A 19045-nucleotide genomic window follows, 5' to 3' on the forward strand; every position below is an offset into this window, starting at 1 on the left:
CTGTTCAGTCGAAAAACTGTATAAAAACGGGCCCTGCAAAGGCAGAATTCGTGAACTGAGGGGGATTTGGAGCGGTAGGGTCAGAATCTAAGTTCACCCAGAGTCGACCCCGGGCTCGGCACTGTTTTGATTGTGGCTTTTCCAAAACTGATTTTGATATTGCAATAAAATCCGCTTTAATTATCCATTTGGTTAATTATCAATTTAGTCGTTTATAACACTCAACCATGACAGTGAGCTGTAGTTTGTAATGTAATAATCTTACTGTGTTCACTTGCTAAGTTATAAATTCCAGCAATAAGCATCATGCATTCTGCTGGTTAATATACAAGAGAGTATTCTAGGTTAATAAAGCAACATACTGTGCACTATACAATTCTTACTGTAGTAAAAGTTGGCAGAGGGATAATAATTAAGCAATATGACACAGTAGTAAGCATTTGAGAAAATAAAAATGAAAGACAGACGCTGTATTTCCTGCTTCAGAAAGAAATGCAAAAAAATCTAAGTACACCTTATGGAAATTTTTATCTATTGTCACTCCTTATGTAAATAAGTTTGAACCTCAAAGTTCTAGTAGTTCAGGCTTTGACAGATAACTTTGCCATCTTTCATACCCCTCTATTTTCAAACACTTAGTAGACATGGACCATCTGGGCTTTGAATCTTCTCCTCCAGATTGGTTTTGAAAAAACTATGTTGACAACATATTGCCAAAAGAATTCTCATTCGTTTACTCAAGGAGATGTGAAGAGAGGTAGCAAGAAAACAATTTGAAGGAGAGAAGGAAGGTAAGCTGCATAGTGAGCAGCTGGTTTTAGTACCTTAACCCAGTTGCTCCTGTCATCTAGTAGAAATGTCCTGGAATACCTTTGTCTTGGCTCCACAGACTCTTTCCTTCCTTTTTCTGGAACAATTTCTGTTCTTTAACGTCTACAACCCTGCAGGAGATCACAGATGGTTAGCAGCTTTTTACAACAGAAGCTTGCTTCCATAAAGTATAGACATCTGTCTTCAAAAGCAAGTAGCAAATTTCACATTGAAAGATGTTTCCAGTGTAAGGCTAACCTGGACAACAGCAAATGCTGTGGTGTATTCCTGACTCAGTTTCTTCAATTGGACAGTTTCAGACAACAACCTTCTCAGGCTCGCTACACGAACAGTTCAGTTCAGGTGTGGAGCGTAGTATTGAGGGGAGTCTCCAAATTGTCCCCACTTACCATCTTACTTGATTCACAGAAAGATATAAAAGCACATTAATTGATTTTTGGATGAAATTTACTTGAAGACATGGTCTAGGAGCGTACCCAAAGTGTTCCAACCCCTTACTAGGGAACACTTTGTCAAGCTAGAAATAAAAACACTCCAAAATGTTTTTTAGGTCTTAAATACAACCTTTCACTGTATAAACCAAACAGCATTGTTCTGCATTACTTCCTGATGTCATAATTCCCTCAGTGTAATGATTTATTCCATCCCCCTGCCTTAGGGATGTCCTCAACCTCATTCAAAGCTGTCTCTTCACCTCAAAAAAGAGCTTATTCACTACTAAAGGGCTATGGATCCTAATCTCAAGGGCATCTAGAAATAATATTTCATTTCTGATGACTGTGGGATATGAATCACTTCCTGCAGCTAGCTACTATGCTTAGTGTATAGCATTCTTACAGGTGTTTAATCATGATCAGTCAGCTGAAGTTGTTTGTTACAAAGGACAGGATATATTACATACAACATCAGCTTTTCATACATACTCTGAACCCATCTATGCATCTTTAGAATTTTGATGTGTGCCATCTTAGAATACGCACGGTATAATGCACGCTGCAAATCAAAAACTAAAACTTTAAAGCTCTCAAATGAGATTAGCGTATTTCCTTATATATCATCACAACATAGTGTTGTGATGATAAATAAACTGAGGAATACAAAGATGTTGCACACACATAAACCACACAAATAGTTAAATAATATATAGACAGAAAATGGACTGCTCAGTAATGAAATTCCCACACTATATTCAGAAACATGACCTATGGAAGAGAACTCTATATAAAATGGAACACAAAATGCAGAATTTGAGTGCTGGTATTTAAAAGCTCCACTACAGCTTTACACTCCAAAGGTATGGTGTACTTGAAACAGGAACATACAGAATCTTCAAAAATACTTGAGCAACATAGACTTATAAATTATGCTTATGTCTTTTACTCAACTACCCTTAAAGTACAGGGAAAAAATTCTACTGATATTAGAGTGAAAAAGCAGCAGCCTATACTGCTTTTCACTCAATCAAAGGTTCCTACATGCCTCCCTTAGGTAATCACCTGCCATCGCAACAGTATGAAGTCTATGAAACAGTACCATCATCTCCTTTCAGACAGTTGATAAATATGTCTGGAAATAACTTTTATATGGCTAGTTTTCTATCAAACTGTTTCATTGGTATTAACTACAAAATCCACAATATCAACTGTCAGAAACAAAACAAGCAATTAAGAGCCAAACATAAAAAGACAATAATGATGGCAAAATATTTGTTGCACGTTATTTTGTTCTATTATGCAAAATAAAATGTTATTCAAAATCCACCTTCCAGAAAAATACTTAATTTTGTTAATCCTGTTAAAATTTCAAACCAAATAAGGAATTCACAGAAAAATCAACGGCTGCCATTTTTCTTTGCTTTAATAAACCCTAAATAACACTGCTGTGAAACAGTGAAACAATTATATTCAAAAGTGTGTACTTTGCACGCCGCAGATAATTTCCAAAAGCATTGCTTTTCCTTTAGAATACAACCGGAATTAAGAGGATTTGTAAGAACATGTTATGTAACTATCAACACAGTTGGTAACAACTCCCGTGCGCCAGGCCCAGTCACTCCAGTCACCGGCACACCCCCGAAACGTGTTTATGATTCCCTGAGGGGCAAATTATAGTGAAACTGCTTACACGGGCTGTTCGACTAACAGGTGAATGATGTAGGCGATTGGAGCCAGCCCAGGACACTCCGCAAAGAGCCAGCGAACCACCCCAGCCCGGGGCACGGACGCCGCGGCGGGCCCCCTCCCAGGCGCGGGCGCAGGAACACGAACGCGCCCGCGGCCCGCCCGGCAGGAGCACAGGCAGGAGGGCGGGGCGGCGGAGCGGCGGCGGAGCCCCGGGAGCCCCCGGCAGCCCCCGGCACCCCCCGGCACCCCCCGGCCGCGCGGCTCCCAGGGCGGCCGGCCTGGCACCGCCCCGGCCGCGCCAGCACCGCCCCGCCGAGGCCGCTGCGCCTGCCGGGGACTGCCGCCGAGATGGCTGCGCTGAGGGCGACGCGGGTGAGCGGCCGGGCCGGGCGAACTCTCGGAGGACACAAGACCTGGGGAGAGGCACGGCACGGCACGGCACGGCACGGCACGGCACGGGACGGGACGGGACGGACCGGACCGGACCGAACCGAGGCGCTGCCGGTGCTGGCGGCCGGGGGAGGCCGGGTGGTGGGGAAGGGCCGCGGGATCGCAGAGGGCGAAGGGCGGAAGAGGCAGGGCCAGCCCGGGTTCCGCCCGCCGTGACGGCTGCAGGCGAGCGGCTGCCGCGGGGGGGAGAGCCGGCCGGCCTGCAACCCGCCCGCTGTGCTGCTTTTCCTGCCTCGCAGTATTGCCCGAGTTGAGGGCCGTAATCATAACGGTTCGAACGGGTATTGCCATCTGATGTTCTTCAGTGGATTTACTGCACGGCCTTTGGGGTTTCTCATGTGGCAAAGGCCGCGTCGTGCTAAGTGTGTCTGGCACCTCCCACTTAACGGCGGAGACGGCTAGACGGCTTCAAAACGCCGGAGTTAAGAGTTCAGGGTATTTTACCCAAAGCGTTTTCTTTAGCGTACTTAGCTCTACCACCTATGTTAATTTTTTAAAAAAATGTGAGCGAAATGTAATAGTTGGTTTTCTAAAATGCAAACTTTCTACTGTATTGAACCACCAATAACTTCACAGCTTCAAACTAGAAAATAAAAACTATTCAACACACATTTAGCATTTGCACATGCCTTTTTCTGGATTCCCCATATCCAGAGGCAGTCATGGGTCTGAATAACTTGAAAGGCGCTTCACAGCCTTCTGGAAACAGTGTTAGTTTGTCACAAATTGATGCAGCTTGGCCACAGGTCCTAAGTGTTGTGAGAGTGAGGGAAATCAGCAAGGGAAGAAGTCTCCGTCTGAAGCTGGTATCTTATGGATCAAAAGTAATGCTTTAAGCAAAGGAAGCCCATAGGGAGGAAATTATTATTTCAAGTTCAGCCTCCTGACATGTTACCCCAGCAACAAACTGCTCTTGGTGATTCATTTTTGCCCTGAGATACGTGAGGGAGAGTCAAGGGTAGTGACGCTTAGCATATTGTTGTGCCACCGTTTTCTGTGATGTGCTTTTTTTTGAACAGGTTCTTTTGGCATCAAGGTAATAAAGAGATTGCATCACTTTTGTGAGTAGCCTTGTCATACCCTTTTCCTGACAGCACATTTGTCCAGTGTTAGCCTCGCTACACTGATGATCATAGTTGTAATTGTGACAGAGTTTATACAATAGTGCAAGGAAATGCAGTAGGAGTTGCATCTGAACATCTCTAGCAGTAGTTGGTCACTGAATCTAACTGTCCCTCAGAGTCAAGGAACAGGAAAGTTGACAAGTAGATGGATGGTCTTCCAAATTCTTACATGTAGCAAACCCTCATCCTTTGTCACCTGATAAGTCATGCAGCTTCCAGATGTGAATCCCATCTGTCCATATTTGTTTGTGTTTATGAGTTTTTCCAGAGTAATCCTCAGTGTTCATACTGTACCACAATAGACAAGTTCACTGGTTTTAATTTTAATTTTACAGTTTCTTTCATACAGAGCATAACTTTTAGCATTAGTTTGAATCCAGTGCTTTTCCAAGTGTAGGTAAAATCTTTTCGTTGCAAAGCTATGTATTAGGCTATCCTTAAAAAATAAGAAAAAAATTTACAATCATCTGGCTTTTTTTCAACTTCATCTTGTCTTTTTTCTAGATAAAATAAGGGGTAAATAATTCTGAGGAATCAAGGTCTTTCTAGATTTTTGTGGTGTTGTTTTAGTTTTTAATATGAGACACAGCAGTAACAGAAAACTTAGCAAGACACTGTTTTGCAATGTCTATTGTTTCTAAAAATCTGAAATGAATAATGTATTACCTACTGCACAATCGAATCCTGAACAATTAATAAATTGGCATTACCAGCACAGTATGCAAACATGTCATAGCCTCTCCCTCTTCTGTGCCTAGCAGTGGTCCTTCTGCATTTCTTCACCTTTGAATTTTATAGATGTTTTCAGTATCCTTTGGAAATACTTTTTTCACTGTGTTGATACCTATTATTGGCAGTATTCTTCATGCTTGTGCTGTGTTGTAACCGTCTATCATACAGCATTATTATTTTTAAGAGCACAGTTTATCTACTGTAATGTTTTTGAAGATACTTGTTTTCTCCCCAGATATGTAACTTTCTGTAAAGTCCTTGTCTTCTAGAGTTCCCAGTAAAATTCATGTGATCTTTTTTGCATTACTGTCAATAATTCAGTTATTTTAATGCAAGGAAATAGGTGACTGCTCAGATAACAATTTACATTTTCACAGAAGAAAATCAAGAAGAAGCATTTTCTTAATGTTCAGGCAAATTTGCTTTTGCAATATTGATTTGGGTCATCCTAAAAAATTATCCAATTACGTATTTTTCACTAATTTCCAAACATTTCAGAGATTCGTGGCTGTTGAAGAAAATAAACCATTCTTTTAAAACAAATTCAGACATGTTTTTGCACAGTGTTAAGACATTCTGAAAATAGCTGTAGCAACAATATTTGGGGCTCTAAATTAAAAAAAAGCAGAGAAAGTATTTACAATGAAAAATAATAAATTTATGATAAGTATTAGGAGGAAAAATAAACTTCAGATAGTCTGCGGTGTTCTTTCCTATTTGGAGGATAATAATAATAATAATAATTACCAAGTGTCAGTTGCAGCAGCTTATTAAAAGAAAGCAGAGATTAGTTTAGGACATTACGGAAATATTCTGATATATTGGCTAATAGATAGGTTATTTTTAAAATCTTGCTAAATCTGCGTGTAGGTAAACATTGATTAATAGGATATCCACTAGAGGGCCAGAAAATGAAGTTTGATGAGTGTGTGTATAAATGAAAGAAATATATATTACTGTGTCTCTGTGAACATAAATTTTAATTATGCTTAATAATTTTTAAATACTCAATTGTACAATACTTAAAAGTGCATACAGCAGTTCACTTGCCCTTGGTCCTGTTAAAGCCTGAGATTCCTAGTAGAGGTGTCCGTTCGTGTAAGTACTGCGCGCCACAGAAGGAAAACACAGCATAGCCAGTAATTCTTTATCGCTGTAGTAATTGTATTATACTTGATGTGATCCTGTTTCTAGAGAGGAAGGCTACATTTAAAGTTGTGCTGCAGATAGGTTTGTAGCTTTAGAAGGCTTGAGCTGTAAAGATTTTATACCTCATGTTCTTTTCTTCTTTAGCAAATGCTTCAAACCATCGCAGGGCGTGGATGGAGGTCCTATTCTAGTAAACCTGCACAAAACTTACATGTAGGCAAACCTGGAGCTGGGTTTAGCTTTGGTAAGTAGTATAGTTTTTGAAAGAAATGTAACAATAACAGGCCAATTGGAGTTAAAAAGAAATAATACCCTATAGTGTAGTTCACCATGATTTTAAAATGAAGGTGTTTGTTCTAAATATATTTCTGTTTAAAAAATAGTTTGAAAAACAGAGTAACTTTATCCTCAGCTGAGGCAAGGCAGATATGTGTGTAATGTTCTTAAGACATTTTTTAACTCATGTCTCATCTTCTTCTTTTAACTCATGTCTGTCTTAAGGTTTTTTTAATTGCCAAAGTGTCTTAGCTTTGAATACTTATATTGCTGTTTTCAATGTCACAGTACCTAAATGTAGTTATAGTTGAACTTGGTTATCAAGAAATGTAAAAAATTCATCTTCATCTTGGCATATTATATATGATATATATACAAGCAGATTTAGAGGATCAGAGCTTGATGTTTGAAACTGAAGAGTCAGGATCTTTGGGCAACCTCTGTCTTTTTATGCACTTAATTAAAACAGCATTCTTCTTGTTTCTTTTGGTAATATATTTTATTTTACACAGTCTTCTCTACTTCGTTTTCAATATTTTGTGGATAATTCCATCAGACGTAAGTAAGTGCATGTGGGGGTTGATCAGGGAACAATGGAGGTTTTCTCCCAGGAGCAAGAGGAACCTGAGTTTTTGGTTCCTGGAGAGCCCCAAATAGTGGTGGTTTGGGTTGTCCCGGACAGGTGTTCGTTTCTTTTTTGTTGTAGTCTTGATAATTGGCAAAATAAAAGCAGAGGATTTGCGTTCTTTTTCTCTTCTTGTTTTAAAATAGAACTTACTGATGAACAGAAGGAGTTTCAAGCTACTGCTCGTAAATTTGCTGTGGAGGAAATTATTCCTGTTGCTGCACAATATGACAAAACTGGAGAGGTAAATCTAGCATAGTATAAGGGAAAAGTTGGAAAAAACAAACTTTTTATCTTCACCTGCATAAAATGAGAAGTTCTGGTTGTGGTGAATCAGAAGGTGATTTTTCCATGTCTGTTTCAGTATCCTGTTCCACTTATAAAACGGGCTTGGGAGCTTGGTCTTATGAATTCACACATACCAGAAAGCTGCGGTAAGTAAACAATCTTTTTAATCTGTAAAATGAAACAATGAAAAGACATTAGATGAGATTCCTATGTGTAATTATGGATTCTGTACGGAATAAATAGTCACATACTTGAATAATCTAAATTTAATCAGTAGGCAGGTTGACACATACAAGTGTGTTACTAGGTATAGGATGTAATCAGGAGGCAAATTAGACGGATTATGGTTTAGTAATTTATGACCAGATTTTTCTATGGTGATTACAGCTGCTTAATGTTCCCCTGGTGCACTGTCAGCTGATTAGGCAGAGAAATTAGAAGGTCATCTTTTGTTCTGGTCCCTGATACAGGCTGGAACAATTCAGGAGTATATCCCAGAAGGAGTGCTTTTCAGTTTAGATTAAGTGCAGTACAGCAGAGTCCTGGCTCTTATGATGTATGAGTGATACAGACAAACATGATATGCTCGAGAAGGGTTTTAGTGAAAGGAACTCGTACCTCATAAAATCACTACCATTCTCTGAAGTAGCTAATAAAAGTGTGAACAAAGGATTGCTGGTTGATCGAGAATGCCTGAACTTCTAAAATAAGTTTTAAAAATCATCAGGTTTCATGCTGGGAAAATTAGCAGCACAGCCTTGACAGGTCTTGTGCTGTTTGGCATGTGTATAAATAAACCGGGAAAGGGTGTAAATGGAAAGGTGATAAGAATTTGCTGTTATTCATCATAGAAAAGATGATCTGGTTCAGAGAGCTGCAGGAAAAGGTCATGAAACAGAGTTGGAGTTAAAATGGCAATGTGATTCCAAAAAGTGTTGCACATGTGAAGGGAAAGAAGCAATCTGAACTTCACAGAGAAAAGATTTACAGTGCACTAAGATACTGCCTCTCAGAAAAGACATTTTTGGATCCCATGAACATGAGCATAATGTTCAGAAGTGGTCAAAACTAAAATCTAAGGTCACAAGGGACCCTTAAGGGAATGAAGAAAAAAGCAGAAGGTCTAATTATGCTGCTTCCTGAAACCAAATTGCATTGGCCTCTTTAACTCATTATATCGTCAGATCCTTCCATATCAGGAGAGTATTGGGGAAATGGAGAAGGTTTCTATGACAAAGATTATAAAAGTTTTATCATCTGTGTGAGATGTAAATTCTGTAGGAGAAATGACAAAAATGTCAGTGTCATGGGAGAGTGTGAAAAGGGATCGATGGTTCACTGTCCCTTTCAATATAACTAGAAGGCATCAAATCATTGTCAGCAGATGGTAGATTCAAAACAAGTGAAAGGAGATGGTTCTGCATGCAGTGTGGAGTTAATTTGCAACTTAATGCCCTGTAGGATATAGGTGCTAAAATTTTACATAGATTCAAAAAGAGACTGGACAAATTCATGTAACAGGTGTCTGTCAGGGGTTGGCATAAAAAAGATACCAAAGAGAATTATTTCTTTGACCAAGGAAGTCACTTGAAAGTTCAGGAAAATATTTTTGAGGTAGTTGTTACTGTACTTGTATGTCGTGTTGTCCAGTTTCCCACAGTGTTGGCTTCCATCAGGAACAGATTACTGCGTTGGTTGTCGACTAATACAGACACTGTTTTGTTCCCAAACGTTTTTGGCTCAGGAGCCCTTTCTCTGTTTCCTAGGAACTCTTAATTCTTGAATGTACAGTAGTAAAAAATGTGAGTGGTACATTCTTGCCACTTTGTGCAAGTTGTCCCACATTAATCAAAGAATAACTCTGGACACATGATACCTAATTTTCAAATCACCCATTACTCTTCTGATGAAGATTTAGTTAGAATGCTTGCGTTAGAATGCCTAACCAAACACAGTACACAATTACATGTATGTGGAAGAATACATTTTTGTTAATTATGTTGTGTAAATCACTAATATTAATATGTTATAATTTAAATCCCCTCGAGTAACTTTAATACTTCAACCATAGGTGGCCTTGGCCTTGGCAGTTTTGAAGCGTGCCTTATTACAGAAGAGTTAGCTTACGGATGTACAGGGGTTCAAACTGCCATAGAAGCAAACTCCCTAGGAGTAAGTTCCGTCTTTCCTTACATCCCTAAAACTGCAATCTCTGCGCTTGAAAGAGCCAGATTAAGGTCTAAATATTTTCTTTCAGCAAATGCCAGTTATCATTGCAGGAAATGAGCATCAACAGAAAAAGTACTTAGGAAGAATGACAGAAGAACCAATGATGTGTGTAAGTATAACTGCTATACTGTAGAATGTTTCTAAACTGTATTAACAGTATTACTCCTTTTTTTTTTCCTCTTTTTTGCGATTTTTTTCCCCTCTGAACACTTACATGTACTCACAACTTAGCCCTTTTTGATTTGTATGTAAACAGTGACATTTACTGAAAGTTAGCGAATACCTAATGAGATACATCCAGTATGTAAATGGAAAATACTACTTGGAAAATTATCCCCATCCTCAGTCACTTACCAAATATTAATAGCTTTTATTTCCCTTTCAAGAAGGGTTGTAGACTTTTAAGAAAAATACAAGGTTTATGTAAGGAGACCCTTAACTTGGATGGGAATCAAACTCTATTTGTGATCTTAAATAATATGTAAAACAGTACTTGTTGCATAGAAAGAAGCAAAAATTTGTATGCAACATATCTAAATCTACAAGTAAGCCTCCTTTATTGAAGGACTCAGTAAACATAAAATGTTACTCAGTGCTCTTATTTTCAGACTTTAAATATCCTCAGCTTTCACACCAGAATTTTTGAAGCCTGAGGAAGTAATAACTTAAGGGTTACAGAATGTTTCTGTTTGATTAAAAGCCAATTTTATGTATTATTAAGGATTTATAAAGAAAATTTACTCTTACTCGGGCTGCGCGCTCTCCAGGGGGAAGGGGTCTGTGTATTGGGTTGTTTGGGGGTTTTAGTGGGGGGTTTTGTTTGTTTGGTATTTGGATTTTACCATGCAGTTCACTTAAACCTTTAACAACTAGTTTGATGTACATAATCTGCATTAATTTGCAGTTGACTAAAGATACAATTTCTATTCCCCAAGATTTCACATCTTAATTTCTTTTAGGCTTACTGTGTAACAGAGCCTGGAGCAGGCTCTGATGTGGCTGGTATAAAAACAAAGGCTGAGAAGAAAGGAGATGAATATGTTATTAACGGCCAGAAGATGTGGATCACAAATGGGGGGAAAGCGAACTGGTATGTTAACTGGTGTCACACTTCTGTGCTGTTATGTAGTGGCTTTACCCTACCCCTCCAACCTCAGTTAAATTCTTTAAAGACCTATCCTTTTAAGACCTCTCCTTTAGAAAAAAAAAATCTCAATGTTCTCTGTGTTTCAGCAGATTACATTTTAATCTCTGCCCAGTTTATCAGGACAGCTATCAGGATAGTATATGCAAATGCAGTCTCAAGTGCTATGCAAAGCCTAAAAAGGAAAATGAGTGATGACATCATGACTCCGCACTCAAGAAAGGCTTCTTGAATCTTGCCACTATCAAAATTAAATGTGATTCTACTAGAAACACCTCTTACTTCTAGTGAAGCCAGAAACGCTGTTAGATTGTAGTGTTACTTTTTATTTTCTGAAAAGAAGACATTTTCCATTTGTCAAAAATTGCAGATATGGCTGTATTGTCTGGAGTATGCTAGTACAATCTAAGCCTCTTAAATCATGTCTTGCATCACACTGATTCACAACACAGAAATTCCCCTGAATTCAAGTGGAAAAAAACTTCATACACTTAACCAAAAACTAAATTTTCTAGTTATTTTCTTGTTGAAGCCAGACCTACCAGGGATAATCTATCAGATTTCTTTTGACTTTTCAAATACCATAAAAGTGAATTGCAGCTGTTTAATTTCTAAGAGAAATACTTATCTACAACTTACACTTAGAAAAATAAAATCAAGGTCTTTGAAATCAGGTGATAACACTTAGATCCAAGAATGTTTGCCCTATGCATTAATTTTTATGCAAATACTATGAATAGGTTTCTTTTGTACTATTTGGGAAGCTGTTAATATCATAAAGACTTAAAATACATGGAAAAGGTAGGGAATCTTTGCATGTTGATCTGAATAATTCTGTTAAATTTTATGAAATCTTGAATCTTTGAAACTTCTACTCTCTTGTTCCCTGTCCTTTTTTTTTCAGGGTGGGCAAGAAAGAAAGGTTGTTAACTCACAGACAGAATTTATTATATGGTAGAAATGCACATAAAGATATTTAAAGTGCTAGATAAATATATCGTTAATTGTGAGGATAAACTGCATCCATCTGCTTTGTTTTTACACTAGGTATTTTTTGCTAGCACGTACCAGTCCAGATCCAAAAGCTCCTGCAAGCAAAGCCTTTACTGGATTCATTGTGGAAGCAGATAGCCCAGGGATCCAAATTGGAAGAAAGGTGAAGACTGTATTTCTTGTTCGACAAGCCAGGAATTATTGTTCAGTTCTAAACCAATAATAAAACAAATGTACCACTAAAGAAAAAAGACTGTTGCACAACTGAACAGTTTCATATGCTTATGTACAACTATCTTTCCGTTTTCACAACATAGAGGAACTATTCATAAAACATGTTTTTAAAGCCATTAATTCAGAAAAGGATTCATTCAGAATGGTCTAAAGTAAGATGACTACTTTGAACGGCTGCTAAAGAGTCTTTGAGAACTACTGTATTGGCAGGTGCCAGTATATAAGTTGGACCAATTTAACCGTAAATACACACATAGTGAGTTTTACTTTTAGCTCATGCTGATCAAAGAAGAGGCCTCAGAGATACTGATGCTGGTGCTCTCTTTACAAAATGTACTATTTTTAATAGTAGGTAAAACTGAACGTTGAACATTAGGCAAGAAATCTGAAAACTTGAAAAGCTCATTTATTTATTCACTTGCAGTATACATGTACTTCCTCCATATTAGATTCTTTTCTTTTTCCACATGCATCTCAAAGATAGTTGAACTAGAAGAAGACAAAAGACTGCTTACAGCAACAGAAAACTAATTTCATATAAAGAGAAAGTAAACTGCCCAGCTTAGACAAGTTAAGGGCATGCTAGTCTGCCAGGAGAAAATTAGTATTTGTCTTGTATGTGGTAATTTTTAGATTAAGTGTTTTGGGGAAGAAAAACTACATGCTTTGAGTCAACAAAAGAATGAAAACATATTGTACCTTTGAATAATCCAATTTAGTAGCACATCTGTAAATTTCCCACTTCAGGAAATGAATATGGGTCAACGCTGCTCAGATACAAGAGGCATTGTCTTTGAAGATGTGAGAGTCCCAAAAGAAAATGTATTGATAGCTGAAGGAGCTGGCTTTAAAATTGCAATGGGAGCTTTTGATAAGACCAGACCACCCGTAAGTATAAGAAAAAAATGGGTTATAAAATATAGCAGGAATTTCTGATTTTTTATTCTGGCCTGTATTCAATTTAGGTAGCAGCTGGTGCTGTTGGATTAGCAAAAAGAGCCCTTGATGAAGCTACTAAATACGCTTTGGAGAGAAAAACCTTTGGGAAACCAATTGTTGAAGTAAGTGTCGGGGGAGACAGAATATAATAAAAGCTTATGTATTCATACCAGACGTACTGCTACTGATTTTTCAGGGTTATTCCTTGATTTTTATATTATACCTCTGCCATATTGTGGTTTCCAAGTGTATAGATTGCACCACAAATAAACCTAGCTATGTGGTAACTTCAAGAATTTTTGGTAATTCATCAATGATAGTAATAAAAGCAGAAAGAAAACTCTGCCCAGAAGCTCAGAACTGCATACCAGCAAGGCATATTTAAGTTCTTCAAGTTCTTCTTCAAGTGCTAATGGAGGGATTTGCAGGAAAGAAGAAAACATCTGAGGTATGTGAAACAAGACATACAGTATTAACGCCAGTAGAATACATCATGCTGCTTACCAGTTTTGAAAAAATACTAATAAACAGCAAGGTAAACACCAATCTCATAAATAGGAAAGAACAACTTCAACTGTTGTTTAATCAGTTTTAATGCCTATGACTAAATGGATTTGGATATCGAAAACTTAAAGAGTATACTTCAACATACACATATGAGAGTGTGATGTATATTCTGTAGAATTTCTCTTGTACACCTTACTTTTTTTTTGAAAAAAACCCCACTGTATTAAGGAGATTACATCTTTCTTGGATGTCACAGAATTTTACGCAGGCAATATTAACCTAGTTTATTTCATCATAGCACCAAGCAGTGTCTTTCTTGCTTGCTGAAATGGCAATGAAAGTTGAACTCGCTAGGATGGCCTACCAGAGAGCTGCGTGGGAAGTTGATGCCGGTCGCAGGAATACCTACTATGCTTCCATTGCAAAGGCATTTGCTGGTGACATTGCAAACCAAGTAGCTGCAGATGCAGTACAGATTTTTGGAGGAAATGGATTTAATACTGAATATCCTGTAGAAAAACTAATGAGAGATGCTAAAATCTACCAGGTAAGTAAAAGAAAATGTGATCGTGCATAGATTTGATATAGAATAAACTAATGGCTACTTACTTCAAATCATGATGTACATATATTAAAAAAATAATTTTAGAATGAAAGCAGTAATCCTTCCATTTAAAGAAAGTCATTCAAATCAGGAAATTACTTCCATACAAAAGTCATTGCATTTGATGAAAACTGAAACCGCATAAGAGAAATAAGTTACGTTGTGTGGTTTTGGGGTTTTTTTCCCCTAATGTGGTAACTCGTTGCAAATCTTGGATTCCCAATTTTGAAGTTTTTGAACTCTTAGGAAAAATATCCTGATCAAAATCAGGTATTTTGCTTGCTTTGGTATTCTGTAAGTAGAGGTGGTTTAAGTATCATACCGTTCTTGAAAACTTTCGGAGATGCAAATCTTCTGACCGTCTATCTGTATCCTGGATTGATGTCTGCTTATAGTTCAGCTGTCTTCTTAGCCTGAACACTAAAGCAGTTTCCTACCCCAATGACTTATGAGAGAAGAGGTGGTTTTTATTTGTTTGGGGTTTTTGGATTTTTTTTGTTTTTCTTTTCCGTTAAACTTTCTTTGAAACTTTGGTATTATAAGCTGCATAGAACGCTGTGGCTGGGGTAGCACCAGTATTGAGTATCATGGTGTTGTAGATTAACCCCAGCTGGCAACTAAGTTGCCACAGAGCTGCTCACTCCCTTCTCCCTGCTCGGGAGGGATGGTGGAGGGAATTGGAAAAAACGGTAAATCTCGACATTGAGAATAAGAACAGTTTAATAATATAAATAAAGTAAATCATAATAATAAAAGGGAGAGACAGATAGGAATAGAACATAAGAAGAACAAGTGATGCACAATAAAGTTGTTCACCTCCTGCTGACCAATGCCCACCCCATCCACCCGCACCAATCAGCACCCTCCTGGTCAACTCCCCCTTAAGTTTATATACTGACTCTCTATGGCATGAAATACCCCTTTGGCCACTCCAGGTCAGCACTCCTGACTGTGCTCCCTCACAGCTTCTTGTGCACCTTCTCACTGGCAGATCACAGGAAACTGAAAAGTCCTGGATTTGCAGTAAGCACTACAGAGCGAGAACTGAAACATGAATGTGTAACCAACAGTATTCTCACAAAACACACCACTGGACCAGCTACTAGGAAAAATATTAACCCTATAATATATAATATTAATCCTAGCTGGCACCATGACATGTACAATGATTATCTTGCATGTGTTGTATCAACAGAAGTCTGACACAACCTAGAGTGATTATCCATTTTGTTTAACAAGACCCTTTTGTACTCATGTTTAGCCCATAGTTCGCTGTAATCCCCAGGTTTTTTACTGCAGTGTTACTGTCAAGAAATTACTCCATGTCATGTTGTAATTAGTATATTGGCATATACTATGCTGCAGTTCTTCATTCAGCAAGAATGTATTAATTGCATTCAGCAAAACCAGTAATCTTTATTGACATCTAAAACTAATAGTGACTAGATAAAGCATATCAAAATAGATGGTATCAAGAAACGCAAACAGACCATAACGTTTAATGATTGTTAGCTATAACAGCTGTCATTCCCAAGACTCTAGGTAGATAATATTTGTCTTACAGCTGACTTCAAAATGCAAACTATTATTGCCACTAGCGGAGAATTTATTTTTCTCAGTTTAAAGAAAGACAGCTGCTATGCTGGAATCTGAAGGTCCCTATAACTGACTTCACTTCTGTGAGTGAGGAAATGAATGACTAATTGGACTTTATGATTGGGATTTTTTTTGTCAGGTTGCATGCTTTTTTAGAGAATGATGGTGCAAGGGTTGAAACTCAGATTGATCGAGATTGATTTGACAGAATCCCATTATTACTTAGTTTTTTTCATTACAGTGATCCAAATGCATGGCTAAGTAGGCTTGTTTTTGTAATTAATCAGATTTAGTATTAAGTTTTTGGTGACTGTCAGTTCCATTTCATGCCCTAAAGAATTCAGAAAAGGGTTTTGTCTTGCAATTATTTTGTCCTTGTCTCTTGATTATATCTTGCACTTCACTGTGCTTTGCTGTATTACTGCTCAATTCCAGATGGTATATACTTCTGGCCATACGTTGCATGCTGAAAAACATGATTTTTCAACTTGTCTTTCATATGTTTGATCTTTTTTGGTACTACATGATCCTTTTATTGTGTTTACCGATAACATTTTTACATGTCCTTACTGTGTCCTAGTTTTGTTTGGCTACAAATCTAGGCTACTTTGGTAGAAACTCTTAGGTTTGGAAACTCTTAAATTTGGAAGACTTCCTTTCTTTAATTGTCAAGGAATCTTGAAACTGTTTCCATCAGCTTATAAACCAAAACCTTTCCTGTAATTACTTACGATGATTGTGAGTTGTGATGTCTTTACACTTGAATTCCATGGCTATCTTCATCAGCAAGTGCAAATTTAGTGCAATAGGAGTGGTTTGGTAGATTGCAGGAACAGCTGCAGAGACCCTGACAGCTACGCTCTAAGCAGTTTGAGCAGGCTGAGTTCATTGTGAGCCTGTTTGGTCCCTTGGAGTGTATGTCCCTGATAGGCATCCAATTGTTAGGGTCCAGGTGCAGGCTTGGACCATTATGGCTTTCCTAGGGATTGGTGAATCTTTAGTATAGAGAAAAAGCAGAGCTTCCATTTCAGTTGCTTTCAGAAGGCACCTAGTATTCAAAAAACACAGTCTGCTCTGTGGACTGGATCAACATGGGGTAAAAACAGCAGCAGAGAATTCACCTTGGGAATCAACTGCTTGTTCTGAACCATAACACTAATGTGAACACAGGTTATAGCATTCTTATTTTAAAAATGCTCTTTAAGGTTCCTGGAAGGATTATTCCTGTAAGTGAATGTGCATGATTTTCAGGAATTTGCCAAACCAAGTTCTGGCAGAACTGGGAGCTGCAACATTAAGACCTGTAAACTATGTTGCCTCAGCCCTTGCATTACAGAGCAGTATGCCTGTGGAGCAAATGTCCTCCTTTGGCATTAGAACTTCATAGGTGCTTTTTTGTCTATTATTGACTTTGCTGCCAGCAAAGAAACAGAATAGAGGGATGATGTGGGCTGTTTCTAGAAGAAAAGCGCAAGAATAAAGAAAAGCACAAACAAAACTGTATGGGAGAGAGTTCTAGTTAACAAGAAGCAATGGAAACAAATGGCTCAGAGACAACATATGGTATGACCTTGAATGGCTAATTAAAGAAAACACTGAAGGGCAAGTCATCTCTTCCTTTCTCCCCATAATTTCAGATCCTACTTTGAGAAATCTAAATAATGTATTTTCTTCCCCAGATAATAAGAGGAATGTTGTCACCTGTCTGTTTTCATGAGAGCCCTACTGATTTTAGATAAGAGCACCTGAGAGAACAAGACTTCTTCAGTATCTTGTCTGAGTTACATTTCATTCAGCCCACTGCTATTACTCTGTCACACTGGAATTTTCTCTGTTTTTTCTGTCTTCCAGCACATCCTAGTCCACACTGGATTAGTGCCATGGAGGTTTACAAATGTACACCTGTTAAAACATTTCTAAAATCACCCAGTAACATTTTTGCAATTCTTCTTTTCAGATTTATGAGGGAACTGCTCAGATTCAAAGGATGATCATAGCTCGTGAACATGTTGGCAAATTTAAGGCTTAAAAAATGCCTTAAGTGCGTCTGGTGCTCCAGTAGCGTTCCGTGTTCTTATGGAAAAAGATTTTAGTGTGTTTCTCAATAGCATTAAAAAGGGATGAAGAAAAAAATTCCTTCAAAGTATTTTTATTCTGTTCATTATTACACACTGATTCTCTTCTCACTCTAAAATAAGATAATCAGAATGTAATTTTTGACAGTCAATTCTGCATTTTAATAAAATATTTTTAAGAGAAATGTGGTTGGTTTGTATTCATTTTGCTTGTTAGATCACTTACACTGGACAACTAACCCAAAATACAATTTCTGAAGTATGTTAATAGCCATATTTCAGTTTCCCTATGCTCTTGCCCCAGGCAGCTGAACAGCCATTCCAGTTGAGCAGCAGGCAGGCCTGCATTGCTATTGTCTGCGTATGTCTGTGCTGAGGATATATATACACTATCCAGCTGTATCAGTATCAACTTGAGAGAATCTGGCCTTTACACTCTGAAGCACGTACATATTAAATGAGGGTGAATCACTTCAAGTGAAAATGGGTAGCTTTCCCTTAATAATGACTCACAGTATGTTTTTTATTTAAAATCCAGTATATTTAAAATGAGTATGCGGAATTGGGAGGGACCCACAAGGACCATCAAGTCCAACTCCTGGCCCTGCACAAAAATCCCATCGTGTGCCCAAGAGTACGGTCCAAGTGCTGCTTGAGCTCTGGCAGCCTTGAGCCCATGACCACTGCTCAGGGGAGCCTGTTCAGTGCCTGACCATCCTCTGGGGGAAGAATCTTTCCATAATACCAAACCTAAACATCCTGACTCCGCTCCAGCCATTCCTTCAGGTTCTGTCTCTGAGCACCAGAGAGATGAGATTAGTGTCTGCCCCTCTTCCCCTCACAAGGAAGTTGTAGACTGTGATGAGTCTTTCCTCAGACTTCTTCAGGCTGAACAGACCAAGTGACCTCTGCCACTCCTCATACAGCTTCCCCACAAGGCCCTCACCATCTTCACTGCCCTCCTTAGGATGCTCTCTAATAGCTTAATGTCTTTCCTGTATATAAACCTATTATTCCTTTCCGTCAATACATGTACTTTTTACAGCAAGCAAAATGTATGTTTGCAGCCAAGAATAGCCAAGAAGAAGCAATTAGATTTTTTTTCTTAACCTTGGATAGACTGTTC

The 19045-nt window shown here is 38.3% G+C and overlaps 1 protein-coding gene across 3 annotated transcripts; it reads left to right on the top strand.

The window, feature by feature from the left end:
• The first annotated feature begins 3255 nt into the window (after window positions 1-3255).
• Window positions 3256-18104, top strand: ACADM (acyl-CoA dehydrogenase medium chain). 3 transcript variants are annotated; one of them, XM_066193051.1, is made up of 12 exons: window positions 3256-3326; window positions 6554-6653; window positions 7457-7554; window positions 7675-7744; window positions 9670-9770; window positions 9856-9936; window positions 10787-10917; window positions 12019-12127; window positions 12946-13086; window positions 13164-13259; window positions 13943-14191; window positions 17802-18104. In XM_066193051.1, exons 1-12 carry the CDS (start codon window positions 3303-3305, stop codon window positions 17871-17873), a joined length of 1272 nt encoding a protein of 423 aa, XP_066049148.1. In that variant the 5' UTR covers window positions 3256-3302; the 3' UTR covers window positions 17874-18104. The 3 variants fall into 3 exon arrangements, with proteins under 3 accessions (XP_066049148.1, XP_066049149.1, XP_066049147.1); XM_066193052.1 differs by lacking the exon at window positions 3256-3326 and adding an exon at window positions 4448-4465; XM_066193050.1 differs by lacking the exons at window positions 3256-3326; window positions 6554-6653 and having other exon boundaries at window positions 6874-7554.
• The last annotated feature ends 941 nt before the right edge of the window (window positions 18105-19045 follow it).

The sequence above is a fragment of the Chamaea fasciata genome, unplaced genomic scaffold (assembly GCF_029207755.1).
Source record: "Chamaea fasciata isolate MVZ Bird 193981 ecotype frontalis unplaced genomic scaffold, bChaFas1.0.hap1 SCAF_10, whole genome shotgun sequence".
In the NCBI taxonomy this organism is placed as follows: domain Eukaryota; kingdom Metazoa; phylum Chordata; class Aves; order Passeriformes; family Sylviidae; genus Chamaea; species Chamaea fasciata.